The 13,267-nt window shown below is 40.9% G+C and overlaps 1 protein-coding gene and 1 long non-coding RNA gene across 4 annotated transcripts in view; one reads left to right on the plus strand and one right to left on the minus strand.

Moving 5' to 3' along the window:
- Snu (ABC-type transporter snustorr) overlaps positions 1-13,267 on the plus strand; it is a 51,040-nt gene that overhangs the window by 32,345 nt on the left and 5,428 nt on the right. For all 3 annotated transcript variants that reach the window (XM_070663461.1, XM_070663462.1, XM_070663460.1), the window contains 6 exons: positions 2,039-2,278; positions 5,260-5,574; positions 6,036-6,143; positions 11,703-11,796; positions 12,451-12,618; positions 13,033-13,167. In XM_070663461.1, the coding sequence (XP_070519562.1) occupies positions 2,039-2,278; positions 5,260-5,574; positions 6,036-6,143; positions 11,703-11,796; positions 12,451-12,618; positions 13,033-13,167 (1,060 nt within the window). The remainder of the gene's footprint in view (positions 1-2,038; positions 2,279-5,259; positions 5,575-6,035; positions 6,144-11,702; positions 11,797-12,450; positions 12,619-13,032; positions 13,168-13,267) is intronic.
- Positions 8,834-9,814, minus strand: LOC139106583 (uncharacterized). Its single transcript, XR_011546395.1, has 3 exons — positions 9,729-9,814; positions 9,413-9,622; positions 8,834-9,125 (listed from the first exon to the last, which is right to left on the minus strand). It is a non-coding gene; the product is annotated as an uncharacterized lncRNA (long non-coding RNA).

Below are 13,267 nucleotides of genomic sequence, written 5' to 3' on the forward strand. Positions count from 1 at the left end.
TTTTTTGCCCGGGACGACATATATGCCGGCGGCTGCAACTTCGAGTAATTACGGTACGGCAAAACGTTGCTAAATCCTTCCCCTCCACCCTTCGCGTGTGCCAACGCGTGGTAATCCGGTGAATATAATATACGTGAAAACTTCAGAAAACGCGGGGAGTTTTACAACACGACGCGTCCTCGATTCTGTTACCTCCTTATTTATCGAAGGCATACGTGATTATATATGAACCGCCTACGTGTGCAAAGTGAAAAATTAATCGCTAAGTGTCCGATGAAATTTAAACAGCGGACTCATAACGCTTTATCGGTATGTCGCCGGTGATTACTAAATTTTAATGTTCCTCCCGACACAATTAATAACCTTTTTCTGCTCCTGTCGGCAACTTTAGTGTTAACGATCTCCTCTCTTTCGGGCCGATTGCAAGGCGAGTTGCGCCTAAATTTGCGCAACGAATAGTAACGGTAAAACGCAGGAAAGCCGCGCAGTTTCCAATTAAACACGAGCAAAAAGGGAAGAGGTCTGTCGACATTTCGATTCTCGGCGGAGGTAGACGCTTTCCCGAGGCGTGATTGAAGCGAGATATGGCCTTTTGTCAGCCGATAAAAGAGATACTAAAAATCAATATAGCATTGTAACGGTGTGAATCATCTTGGAATTGTAAGATTAAATGCCATAGCAGATAATGGTGAACCATTTGATTTTACAATCCCTCGATGGTCCACAATTATCGTGACACCGCAGTAATAATTTTTAACGTCAAATGTTCTCTACGCGCGCAATCGTTTTAATCTCCACGGATAAGAATCAATATTTGCGAGTCCGAGGGCCGTCGCCCTCGGAAAGGGAAATCGCTGGACTCTGCTCGCGAGAAAATTCGCGCTCGCGCGCGGGCCATCGTTACGTGTTTTGTATTTCTATACGTATAACGTCCACATGTGTGAGCGTGTCCACGTATTGCCCAATGAATCGCCACGCGTAAGCGAAAAGAAAGCCGCCGGCGGTTACGCAATCAACTCTTTCTACACGCGTGCCGCGCAATTCGCGCCGAGGATTTGCAGAATCGTTCCTCGCCGTTTCTTTCTGCAATTTCGCGCGATTTCCGTGGCTCTTTCGGGAGATCAAGGGTCGCGAGAAACATTTAGACAGCAAAAACCGAAGCGACCGAATGCAATCGAGACCTTCAGCATCTAATTTGAGAGATGTAAGCAGCGCTAAGTGTTCCGTATGGTTGAAAGTTTGAGTCTTGATTTATATTATTTAAATGTGACGGCCTGGGCCGTCAAATAAATCACTGGGTTGAGAATCAAGATTGAGATCGGAATTTGATTAATTCAAAGCGAGAAAAACTCAAAATATCTAGTTACCAAACGTTGCTTTGATTCATCAGATGTTACTTTAATTTCAATTTAATTTTAATCCAATTTCAATCTTAATTCATTATTGTCGAATTGTTTAGCACCCTAAGTTTCAAGAAAATTGTCCTTTTACCTTTATAAAAATTCGTAAGACAAGTGCTTAAAAGGAATTAACTAACTTTTAATTTACTTCATAAATGACATTTGTAATTAGAAAAAAATTGTCTACACACATTCTTACTTTTTAGTCCCGCTCTATTTTTTAATCATACTTCGGCACGGTGTTTTATTCTAAGTTACGAACGTCGCAATGAAAACGATAAACGACCGCCTGCCTCCTTATTACTCTAATAAGACGTTGGAAAAGCGCTTGTCTTCGTTTTCAACGGATTGGGAAATGAGAGAAATTTGCGCGATTCGTTTTCCAACTTAATTATATCGTTGTTACGTGTCCCCTTCCACTCGCGGAGGCGACGCTACCGTCGCTCTGTTTTTCTTAAAGCACGCTGTAATTAATGCCTTGTGTGTGACGTCGCGATATTCTGAATCGCAGTTTCGTACGACGCCGCGCGAAAGGAAGATCTATGTCGGATCGCGAATCGTACGAGGCCGCGATGCCGAAATAATCACCGGTCGTGATTACTTTCCCGTTGTAACAGTTCACGTTTCGTCATTCGCAGCGACAGTGGTGCGGACGCCGCGGACACGATGATAATGCAGACGAACAACGCGGACAGCGGAATGGACCTGACAACGGTGACCACGAGCAGCCCCGCAATGGCCACGCCGGGGATAAACAACCCCACGTGGAATCGCCAGCAGGCGGTCAGCGTCCGGCACGCGTTCAAGATCTACGGTAGCAGCAAGAATCCGAACCACGTCATACAGAATCTCAGCATGACAGTGGCAAAGGGCTCGATGTAAGTACAGCGATTATTTCCATACATTTATAAATTTCAAAATTATTCGTTGTATTTTTATATTATTTTTATTACACTTTAATTATCTTTATTTATTAAAATACGTAATATTGAAATCCGACGTGTCGAAATTTTTTAATCGATTTAACGAGCTAATTTATCAATAGAATGGCAATGATCTGAATGATGCAATTTTCCTTGCTTCCCCATTACATGCATTTACTGCTGCTATAAATTCGTTGCCGCTGCCAGATTGCTTAACTTCCCGATCTCGATCCTTCTCCCCTCACGTAATATCAATCGGAATGACGAAAAATCTGTATTTTTCCTTCTCGGCCTAAGCGCGAGAAAGCGCCGCGGGAGATTTATTTTCCGTATCAACAATCCATTTATCGTAGCGACCAATTCTACGGCGCGTAATTAATTAACGGGATCTTTCATCCGTGATAATCGTGGCTCAAATCGCCGGGAGATCCCGATAAGGATCTACCACGACGGCCGTTTCGTAATGATGCGAGAGTAACAATACGCTCGACGCGGGGCTACCAGGAAATTAAATCACTTAAAACAGTGATTTTCATCGTGTTCGCGTTCGATACGCGTTTCGTAATCGCTGTACGATCGCGATACCCCTCGCGTTAAACGCCATGAAAGTGTAACAACGATTTAGTGCAAATTGCGCGCCTCGAGCGTCTCTTCTTTCGGTTCTTTCGTACAAGATTGCGAAATCAGAATTATATACGTATTATTTAATGCGAAGCTAAAGCTAAGGACGTAATAACAGCCTTGCGTGCCTGAGAACTGGCCCGAAACGCAATGTTTATCGTGACTTAATAACGGCCGACATTAATTGTCCACAATGTGCTGACAATCGCATGTGGAACATTCGAATATTGCGCCTATGCAAAAATTCCACTCCGCGTTACCTTTTCTTAATTTTCACGATCAACATTTTACTTTCCAACTACGATCAATTTCGACTGAAAACTGACGAAGTTTAACAGAACTTTTCAAACTAGGTATGAAATTATTCATACTTATTAATATATTTAAATAATTTTTTTTTCGTTTTACAACACCGTATTACGTATCCTTAAAAAAAAAAAGAAAAAAAAAATTGAGGACCTCTCGACCTTCTCGCAGTTACAAAGATTATTTGAATGCCACTTGTAAATGAGGATATTTTTTTATGTACGATGTCGCAAGAATATAATACTTTTTTTTTCCTCTCTTACATTCTTCTATTTTACGATTGAATTCAATCATCAGTTTGTTTCATAGTTAGGAATGAATTTAATATAAATCGTAATTACGAGACAGTGCTGTTTGAAAAAGTCGGACGTTTACATAAGGTTTCAACCTGTTTTGCGCGACAATCGATAATAAACAACCGCAAATTGATTATTAATTGTGGCTTTCCATATAGTACAATAACATCGAAAATGATTACGTTGTTTTGATCTCGTAGGAAATGTTCTGATTCTCCTTGTAAGAAAAAAATATCGCACGTTATAATTAACTATTACGTAAATCAAATCCGATCTAATTTTATAAAATTTCCAGACGAACAAGAAACGTTAGAATAATCCAATCAAAGCTAGTCTAATTAATTTCATCCTCAATTAAAATAAAAACTTTAATTATGCTGAATTTTTCTTTTTTTTTTTTTATTTATTATAACAGATAAAAATGTAAAAGCCTGTTAAACTTCTGTTCGAATAATCACTTCTGTTCGTTGACTTTTATTAATTAAGAGCAAATCAAAGCCTACATTACGACATTCTGTTGCGAGCAGACAAGCAGCAAAAATATTATGTATTAAGATATAAAAAATAATCAATAACAATTTCTTCGCGACTGGACTTCGACGAAGACGACCGTGGTTTCAATGTCTTACCGCGAGTTACATCACGCGTTCGCGTCCGGCCTTCATCTCACCCCGCTGTTGTAACTCGAATTTGATTATTCGATCAATTCTGCCGTCAAGAATTTTCGTAACGTGACGTGACGTGACGTGACGAGACGTGCACGCCTCGTGGTAAAAATAAAAGAAAATAAAAAAAAAAATAAGTACATGTAAATTATCTACAATAATAGATGTAAAATTACACCGTGAAAACTTCAGTAAATTTACGCAAATAGTAGTTGTGAAAATTTCATTTTTAATAGTGTGAGTATTAAAGAAAAAAATCATGTAATTTTATAAATAATTTCCTGTGCAAAATTACATGAAATTTTTTTTATATTCGCGTGATGACTGAGAAAATTTTCGCAGCTATTATCTGTGAAAATCTACTGCAATTTTTACGGTGTAACTTTACATTTATTACAGCGGGTAATATTTTTTTTTTGCGGCGCATAGAACGTTTGTCTCGTCCGGCTCGCGAGAAACTTTCTCACTTATCAGTCATGCAAACAATTGTCCCATCCGATTTCCGGCAGGTATTACGGCTATGAATAATCTCCGAGAATTCGTATTTACCCGCGGGGCTTCAAGGACCGCGAACCTTTCAAGCCGGCCACGCTTTCGTTAGCATTCCGATGAAAATTGCAAATGTAAATGACGCTCTTCTCTACGAAGAGGTCGATTTGTCCGCGTCTCGAAGCAATCCCGAAGGCTGAAGCCTCTGAAATACATCCGCAAACACTTTTCATCCTCTAACACGTTTTATGTTCGTTTTTTATACAAGGTGCCCCGACAATGGCACTGCAACGCATGTAATTATCAAAGTTTTTAAACATCGAGGTTTCTTAAAATCTTCATTAATTAAATTCCTTTACTTCACAGCCTTTTGTTACATTGTTTAAAACCGGATAAACGAATGATTCTTGTTTCTCGCGTTTTCTCGCCGAGTTTCGTTCAAGTCGACTATATTAATTTAATAATATTAATTTACGCTAATATTAATTTACGCTTAAAAACCTTTTTTTTTCTTTAGGATTTTACGTTAATTTGAAATTAATTGCAATTTTGCGTTTAGATACGGACTGCTGGGCGCCAGCGGATGTGGTAAGACCACCCTACTGTCCTGCATCGTCGGCCGGAGGAGGCTGAACTCGGGCGAGATTTGGGTGCTGGGTGGCAAGCCCGGTACGAAGGGATCCGGCGTGCCGGGAAAAAGGGTCGGATACATGCCGCAGGAGATCGCCCTTTACGGCGAGTTCACTATCCGCGAGACTATGATGTACTTCGGATGGATATTCGGAATGTGCACCGCCGAAATCGTTGAGAGGCTGCGCTTCTTGCTGCAGTTCCTCGATCTACCTTCGCAGAACCGCTTGGTGAAGAATCTCAGGTACGCGTTTTTCGCGACTCGCGCAAGCGGAACGTTTCCTTTCGGCCCGACTTCCGGCCGATTCGCGGCAAGAACGGTAACGAGATCCTCGAGCCGCAGACGTATTTATAAAACTTGTCGCCGGGCAATCTCGTCGCGGACGAGCACCTTCGAGGAAAAAGAATCTCGCGCGAATCCGTTTCTCAAAATCGCCTTTTATCGAACGAGATGACGTCTGATTTGCATGTTCGCGCTCGCTACCTGACAACCTAGCAGCTCTCTCGGTAGAATAATCGCAAAGGTATAAATATTAACGATTTATTTCTAAAGACGCGCAACTATTCTCGTCACGCTCATAAAAGGATATAACTTTACGAAAAATACAATCTTTACACGAGGACGTAGCGCGTCTCCCGATTCCGCTAAAAAGTGGGTAATAAAGTTCTTCTCGTTATTAATTAACGTCGGATGGCTTTTTACAGTGGCGGTCAACAAAGACGAGTATCTTTCGCAGTGGCTCTAATGCACGACCCGGAATTGTTGATCTTGGACGAACCAACCGTAGGCGTCGATCCATTGTTAAGGCAAAGGTGAGTTTCTTTTACATTTTATTATACTCTTTTTTTTTTTAATTTAATTTAATTTTTATTTGTTTTATTTTATTATTAATTAAATATATTTTAATGATAAGAAATAAATTGCGTTTGTAGCTACTACGGTGTCGTTTGATGAACGTTAGCAGGCTTATAACTTTTACAAACACAATAATTTTTTTTCCACGATTTTGCTATAATTATTCTCGATCAACGCAAGAAATAAGGAAGGAAGGAGTGAAGGTTTTTTTTCAAAATATCGAGCATTCTCGCTGAAAATCTATGTCGTGATTAAGTCGCGCGTGGCGGCAAACCCGTGACTAATGCGCTCAATCTATAAGTCACGCTTTAAGCTTGACTTTAAGTGAAAGTGCTCGCTTGTGTGAACAACAAATGGCGAAAAGTAAAAAAGAAATAAAAAAAATTAAAAAATAAACAAATAAAACTTGTCAAATAAACTTGTCAAGACCTCTTGTAGGTTTTTGCGCGAGCTCACTCTAACAAGTCACTTTGGATTCGCGTGTAAAATACCAAAAGCTTGTCTAATCGTTTACGATAGATTTAAACTAAATAAAAAAAATCCTGTAAATATTCTTTTATTTGCAAAGAATCTTCATTAAAACGTCAAAACTTGTCTCTGGATATTCTAAAATAGTTCTAACCAGACTTCTAAAATAATATCGACTGAACATTTTTATAACGACTCTCACTCGCCGTGAGTTTTTATTTTTATCATTTAATCTATCTCGTTAGACAAAAATTATAATAAATAATTTCATTTAAAGGTTTTGAAATACAAGTGCATTTACATAAAAGTGAGGATTACCGAGCAATATGTCAAGCAACAGCTACGCAAGGTTGCTCATGAATAATTAAATAGTGTCAAATGTAAACACGTAACGAGTGTAAAAAAAGAATTGAAACATAAAAAAAAATGTTTTCGAAGAGAAAACCAAAAAAGGAAGAAAAGAAAAAAACACGTAAACCACGTCGAAATCTAAAACTCAAACAGATTAATTTCGAATCTTAATTGTCGTCTGAATAACACTTGTGAAATTCTATGTTAACGTTATGTTTTCAATTGTGAGAAAAAATGGGGTTCCCTGCACGTAGAAAAAAAATTATCGCTTTCGTTCGCGAAACAAATGAAGCAAATAATTAACTTGCGAGATGCTTTCCACAATAACGTCCTGCTTTTCCAGCGGAAAATCAAGTACTGTAATTACCACGTTGTTGTCATCTTTTACGTTTCGCTTCCGGCGTGGAAATCTCGCGACGCGTTTGCACGCGAACGAGATAAAATCGAAATAAATTTCGCAATGAAATACGCAAACGTTCGGGAACGCACGACAGGCATTCATAAACGTCGGATTAACAGGCGTTTTATAACGCAATATCTTTGATTTATTTTGTAGTATAAGGATCGAGTGGCCTCCGCGGATTCTGCGAAGACGGTTAAATTTCGTCCGCGAGAAAAGCGTGAAAACAATATTATTTAAATGGAATCGAAGCGCGAGCTTTAATTACTTGAGAAAGTTTGCAGCTTCCTTACGACCGTTTATATCTCAACTCGCTTTTCTCGCTCCCCGGCCGTGTGCAATTGTCTCGCGAGGCATTTATAAACCCGATTACTTTCCAGAAGAATATTGCTAAGAAAGTCGTGACTCACTTTCGACTTAATCGCATTTCGACGCTTTTGAAATGTATCGCGATTAAGTAATTATCAGCTATTTCGCTTTCCTGATCGGCTGCTCGTTATTACGTTAACCGCGTGGTGCAGTGATTATTATTTTTTTTTACAATTCGTTAACTCCCCGTCCGGTTTCGCAATATAATTTTTACAAAAATGAGAACGTTGGTGCCTATACTAATAAGTTATAACGACATATATAAAAATAAAAAAAAAACGTGTGGCAAAATTAATTAGAATTTGTCTCAAATCGTCGATAATGACGCGCGGTGATTTATATAAACGTTGTCCCTGCATTAAGTATAACGACTTTCGACTTTTACTTTGTTACGGTCTAGTTTTGCAAATCGACGACCGATCTCGTCGCGTTTATTGCCGCAAGTTAACTCGAAAAATTTGCTCGCGATAATTCGCGAAGAAGGAATCCTCGTGTTTGAATGCGATATGTTTCTTCGAGCGCGCGTCATGTTTCTCCGCGCTCTTTTGCGCGCTAACACATCCTTCGTCTCGTGAATATGAAAAAGTCCTATCGACGTCGTTTTTTTTTTAGCCCGGTGTTATAAGGTTCAAGGTGTCAGAGAAGCCGAGAAGTCCGCGGTAAGAATATCGCTGCAGCGGAGATACTGCATAAATAATACATGAGCTCTGTGTACGTACATGCACACGTGCGTACGCGACGCACACGAACGCGCGTGGCACATACCGATCGCCTTGCGAATAACGATTGCATGAATAATCAGGATCTCCAATCGTAGAAATAAAATAATCGAGAACAGCGGCTCGGAATCTGTCGCGAGAACGACTATTCTACAAAAACCCTTATTCTTGTTTCGCACATTTTATTACGCGCTTCAACTCTGCATTTTTATTTCGTTTTTAATCGAACGGTTATGTAACTTTATATATATGTTTTTTTTTATCTTAGTTAAAAAAGGAAACGCAGATATTTAATTGTTGCCGCTTTTCAATAATGTTGATGAACTCTCGCTTGGCACACTTTGTGCCGCAAGAGTAAATGTCAGATGTCTAAAAGTTACAGATTGACAGCTTTATTAATCGACAAGATTGTCGTGACGCTTCGATAATATCGAAAGTACCGCGTTATTGATATTAATCGTTAAATTATTACGCGAATTACAAAACTTTTCTTTAACTAATATTATTTTATATTATATTAGTATTGTTCCGCATGTGGAACACAATCGGCCATCATGCAGACGATATAAAAAAAAATATATGGACTCACCTATTCGATGCGCAGCAGCGGAGTTTATACGGCAACGACGATCCTGTAACACAAATAAAAAGAATAAATTGTAGAGCTGCCCAAATAATCCACCGTTAAAAAAAAAAAAGAAATAGTTTCCACACGCTTCTAATTATTTTTTTAATTCGATAATTAATAAAAAAAAAGTTATTTATAATCCAAACGAGAAATCAAAGTAATTAAACCTTTCTAAAATTTAAAACATATTATTCTATTAATTATTAAACTGTTAGTTTTAATTGATGTCAAAACGATCGCGATAGATCATTAAAAACTGTTAATTTTATATAAAATAAAATCAAACCTCACCTCTGGGTTGCTCCGCCGAAGCATATGTTGTCCAGCACCATGCGAGAAGCAATTACAGGATACAGGAACGCAACACAAAAACACACACACTCGACCAGCGTGAGTCACGTACGCCGCGCGACCCTCCGACCTCTGCTCGTCGTTCGCCCAGCAGTGCCACGTTGCAGAAAGAATTCACGCACTGCGCCGAATATTGTTCCGAGCATCACCCTGGAAACATCACAAGCTTTTAATTGTCGAATATGTCGCAGTTCTCGTTACGCAATCGACCGAGATAACTGAATATAGTTCACACGTAAATGGGGATATAACTTACGGCAAAGGAAGGAAAGGTGATGATCGTCGGTGCTCTCCGCCTGTAGAGCATGGACGGGAAAGGGTATTTCGCACCGGGGTTGCTTCTTCGTCCTTCAAACAAGCGTAGTATTCTATCACGAACGAGGCGCCTTTCGTCTCGGTGTTGCTTGATAAGCAGCCGGCGAGGTGACCTCTGCTCGTCGTTCGCCCAGCAGTGCCACGTTGCAGAAAGAATTCACGCACTGCGCCGAATATTGTACCGAGCATCACCCTGGAAACGTTACGAGCTTTTAATTGTCGAATATGGCGCAGTTTTCGTTACGTGATCGACCGACATAAATGAATATAGTTCACACGTAAATGGGGATATCACTTACGGCAAAGGAAGGAAAGGTGATGATCGTCGGTGCTCTCCGCCTGTAGAGCATGGACGGGAAAGGGTATTCCGCACCGGGGTTGCTTCTTCGTCCTTCAAATAAGCGTAGAATTCCATCACGAACGAGGCGCCTTTCGATTCGGTGTTCCTCGCTGAACGGTCGGCGGGGGAAAGGAAGAGAGAGCGCCACCGGCCGGAGACGGCGCACCGCCGAGCATGCGCCGCTCGCACCTACAAGCTCGTCCTCTCGTATTCCAACGTTCACACTCACACAGGAACCTTACCCATCTCACTCGCTACGAAGTTTAAAGCGTCTCAATGATAACGCGGTAGCGCTCGGCAGCGAAGCACTGGCAATTTTGCTATTAAAAATCGATGCTTACCTCCAGGAGTCTTTGCTGATACATAGCGCCTCGTCTCCGAGGCCTCTCCTTTTCTCGAAACGTTCAAGATGTCGGGCGGCGCGTTCTCAAAAGTCTCTCAAGCATGCCCAATTACTTGCTTGGTACTTGCGCGGCAAACCGACGAGCCGGCTGCGGCTCGTATCTTTAATACGCGACGGAAGTGAGTCGTTTCCTCCGAACTTGCGCCTGCACAGAGAAAGAATTGATGTCAATCGGTCATCTCCGTGAGCTCACCCGCCGCGACGCGATCTTACTCATGCGGAGAAATAATTTATAAAACGAAATAAAAGCAAGCGGCGTACTGAAAGAACGCAGAGGACCGGACACACGGTGAATTACAACTGCGACGACGCAAGTGATGGCGCGTACCTTGCGCGAAATATTCGTCACGCAAATACCCTACGCGTAAAGAACACCGATCCGGGAAGCTAATTCGCGTTGAATTCATAGGAATAACCATGAAACGTACTTACGTTCTCAGCCGCGAATGACGAGAGCTTCGCCGTCCACCGCTAGCGTAGGGGGAATGGTACGGTCACCGCCATCTCTGAGCAAAGCGAAGTGAAGTCGGTTCGTTCTCGTACTCGAGTGCATCCGACCGTGTTCGAACCTTGCTTCTGTATTTCATCTCTGCGGAGCTTCAGCGAGCTGGAAAAATTTTACTTTGAATATCGTACCAAATAATATTCGACATGGAGAATAATTGTTTAACGTTTTACAAACGACACGAGGGTTAAATTTATAGGAATAACCATAAAACGTACTTGCTTCTTCGGCCGCGAATGACGAGAGCTTCGTCGTCCACCGCTAGCGTAGGGACAATGACGCGGTCAGTGCGGTCACCGCCATCTCTGAGCAAAGCGAAGTGAGTCAGCTCGTTCTCGTACCCGAGTGCATCCGACCGTGTCCGAACCTTGCTTGTGTATTTCATCCCTGCGAAGCTTCAGCGAGCTGGAGGAATTTTACTTTGAATATTACCGAATAATATCGAATATTCGACATGGAGAATAATTGTTTAACGTTTCACAAACGACACGAGTTTATAACTGCTGGATGCGACCCGGTATTTTTCCGATTAAGTTTCAATTACGTTACTCATGTAGTTCACATTATTACGTAATTAAGGTTATGAGATCGTAAGTATAAGTATAAGGTCGACTTGATATGTATATTCTCAATTAAGACACGGCCTTTTCTTTTTCTTATTCCGCAGCATATGGAACCACCTGGTCCAAATTACCAAAGATGGTAACAAGACGGTCATCATAACGACCCATTACATCGAAGAAGCCCGGCAGGCGCACACGGTAATCGCCGTTCAGTTATTTAATCATAGAATTACAATTTTGACTGTGTCAATTAATATCGATTTCAGGGCAGTGACGATTCTCCGCCCCCTCCCCAGAGATTAGAAGTAAAAGTGGCAGATAAATGAGTCCCGCGATTAAAATTGGGCAACGTTAGTGAAAGTATCCGGATCCGCGGACCCGGAGGAACGAATTAATAAATAAATCAACATAACGATCTCGGCCGACACAAATCGCGGCGCATTAATAACGAATCCGGCCAGCGATTGACGTCTGTTGGCCGATTGCATGTCATTACCGCCGTCACCGGCTAGTTATTCCGCTTACGTATTACGCCAGGGACAAATTATAGTGCAAGAAGGCTAATCTCGATTTTTTGCGGGCGAACCCGCGAGATGAATAACAGCAGAACGCCACGCAGCTTTCATCGCGATGAAAAGTTTCCTCTTTCGATTTGAGTCGCCGTTTTTGCCGAAACCGGAAATTCGGAATAATGCGCGAAACATTGAAATCCCTCGGATGAATTAAATGCCCCTCGTTGAAGTTTCCGACGTGCGCATTCAGACTCGGAATTTTTCTATCTTTTTTTTTTATTGACTTAATTGCGAGATCGATCAGGAAAATAATAACGAACGGAAATTGATTTTCTAACAGATTGGCTTGATGAGGAGCGGCCGATTGTTGGCCGAGGAGGCACCCAGGACTCTTTTGCAAATATACAACTGCGCCTCCCTCGAAGAGGTATTTTTAAAACTCTCCAGGAAGCAGGGACAGTACGCTCAGCCACCAACGGAGCTCAATATTTCGAACAACATTAGTCTGGTGAGAAAAGAAATTCAAAACGAGTGCTTTTTATTGTGGCACTCGTTACATATTGTTTTTCGCGCAAATTGAAGATCAACTAGTTTGGCATGTTGCACAAAATCAAACGCAATTGAATAGAATCGAATGAAAGTAATTTAGTTGTTGTCTCTACTGTGCAATAGTACTTGTCCTTTTATATGTATGGTACAATTTTTATGTATATTTGTTATATTGCATTTTTTAAACACTATCATGTTATTTAATTGAACATTTTTACCTCGTCTAATTATGGCATGATTGACATATACACTCAGAATGTACAAAAAAACTATTTATCCATTCTACAGCCGATTTTGCATTATCTTATTTGCATAAATTAAATATCACACAATTTATCGCCACCAGCCACGCTTTTTTTTCTTTTGCGCACAGGCTTCTTTAAACTGGGGAAAAAAAGACGAGTCGGTATGTGTGACAGAAGAGTCCGGCGTTGTCGGCCTTAACTTCCACCAAAGCAAAGAGGTCCTGATAAACGAGTCCACCAACGGAATAGCGAACCATTACGACGTAAGGGATTATTACGAGTCACTACCGATGCAAATCTCGCGGCAGAGATTTTTATAGAAATGTCCAATCTAATACTACCAAATAAATACTAAGAATTACT

This window comes from Cardiocondyla obscurior, linkage group LG11 (genome assembly GCF_019399895.1).
Source record: "Cardiocondyla obscurior isolate alpha-2009 linkage group LG11, Cobs3.1, whole genome shotgun sequence".
NCBI classification, from domain to species: domain Eukaryota; kingdom Metazoa; phylum Arthropoda; class Insecta; order Hymenoptera; family Formicidae; genus Cardiocondyla; species Cardiocondyla obscurior.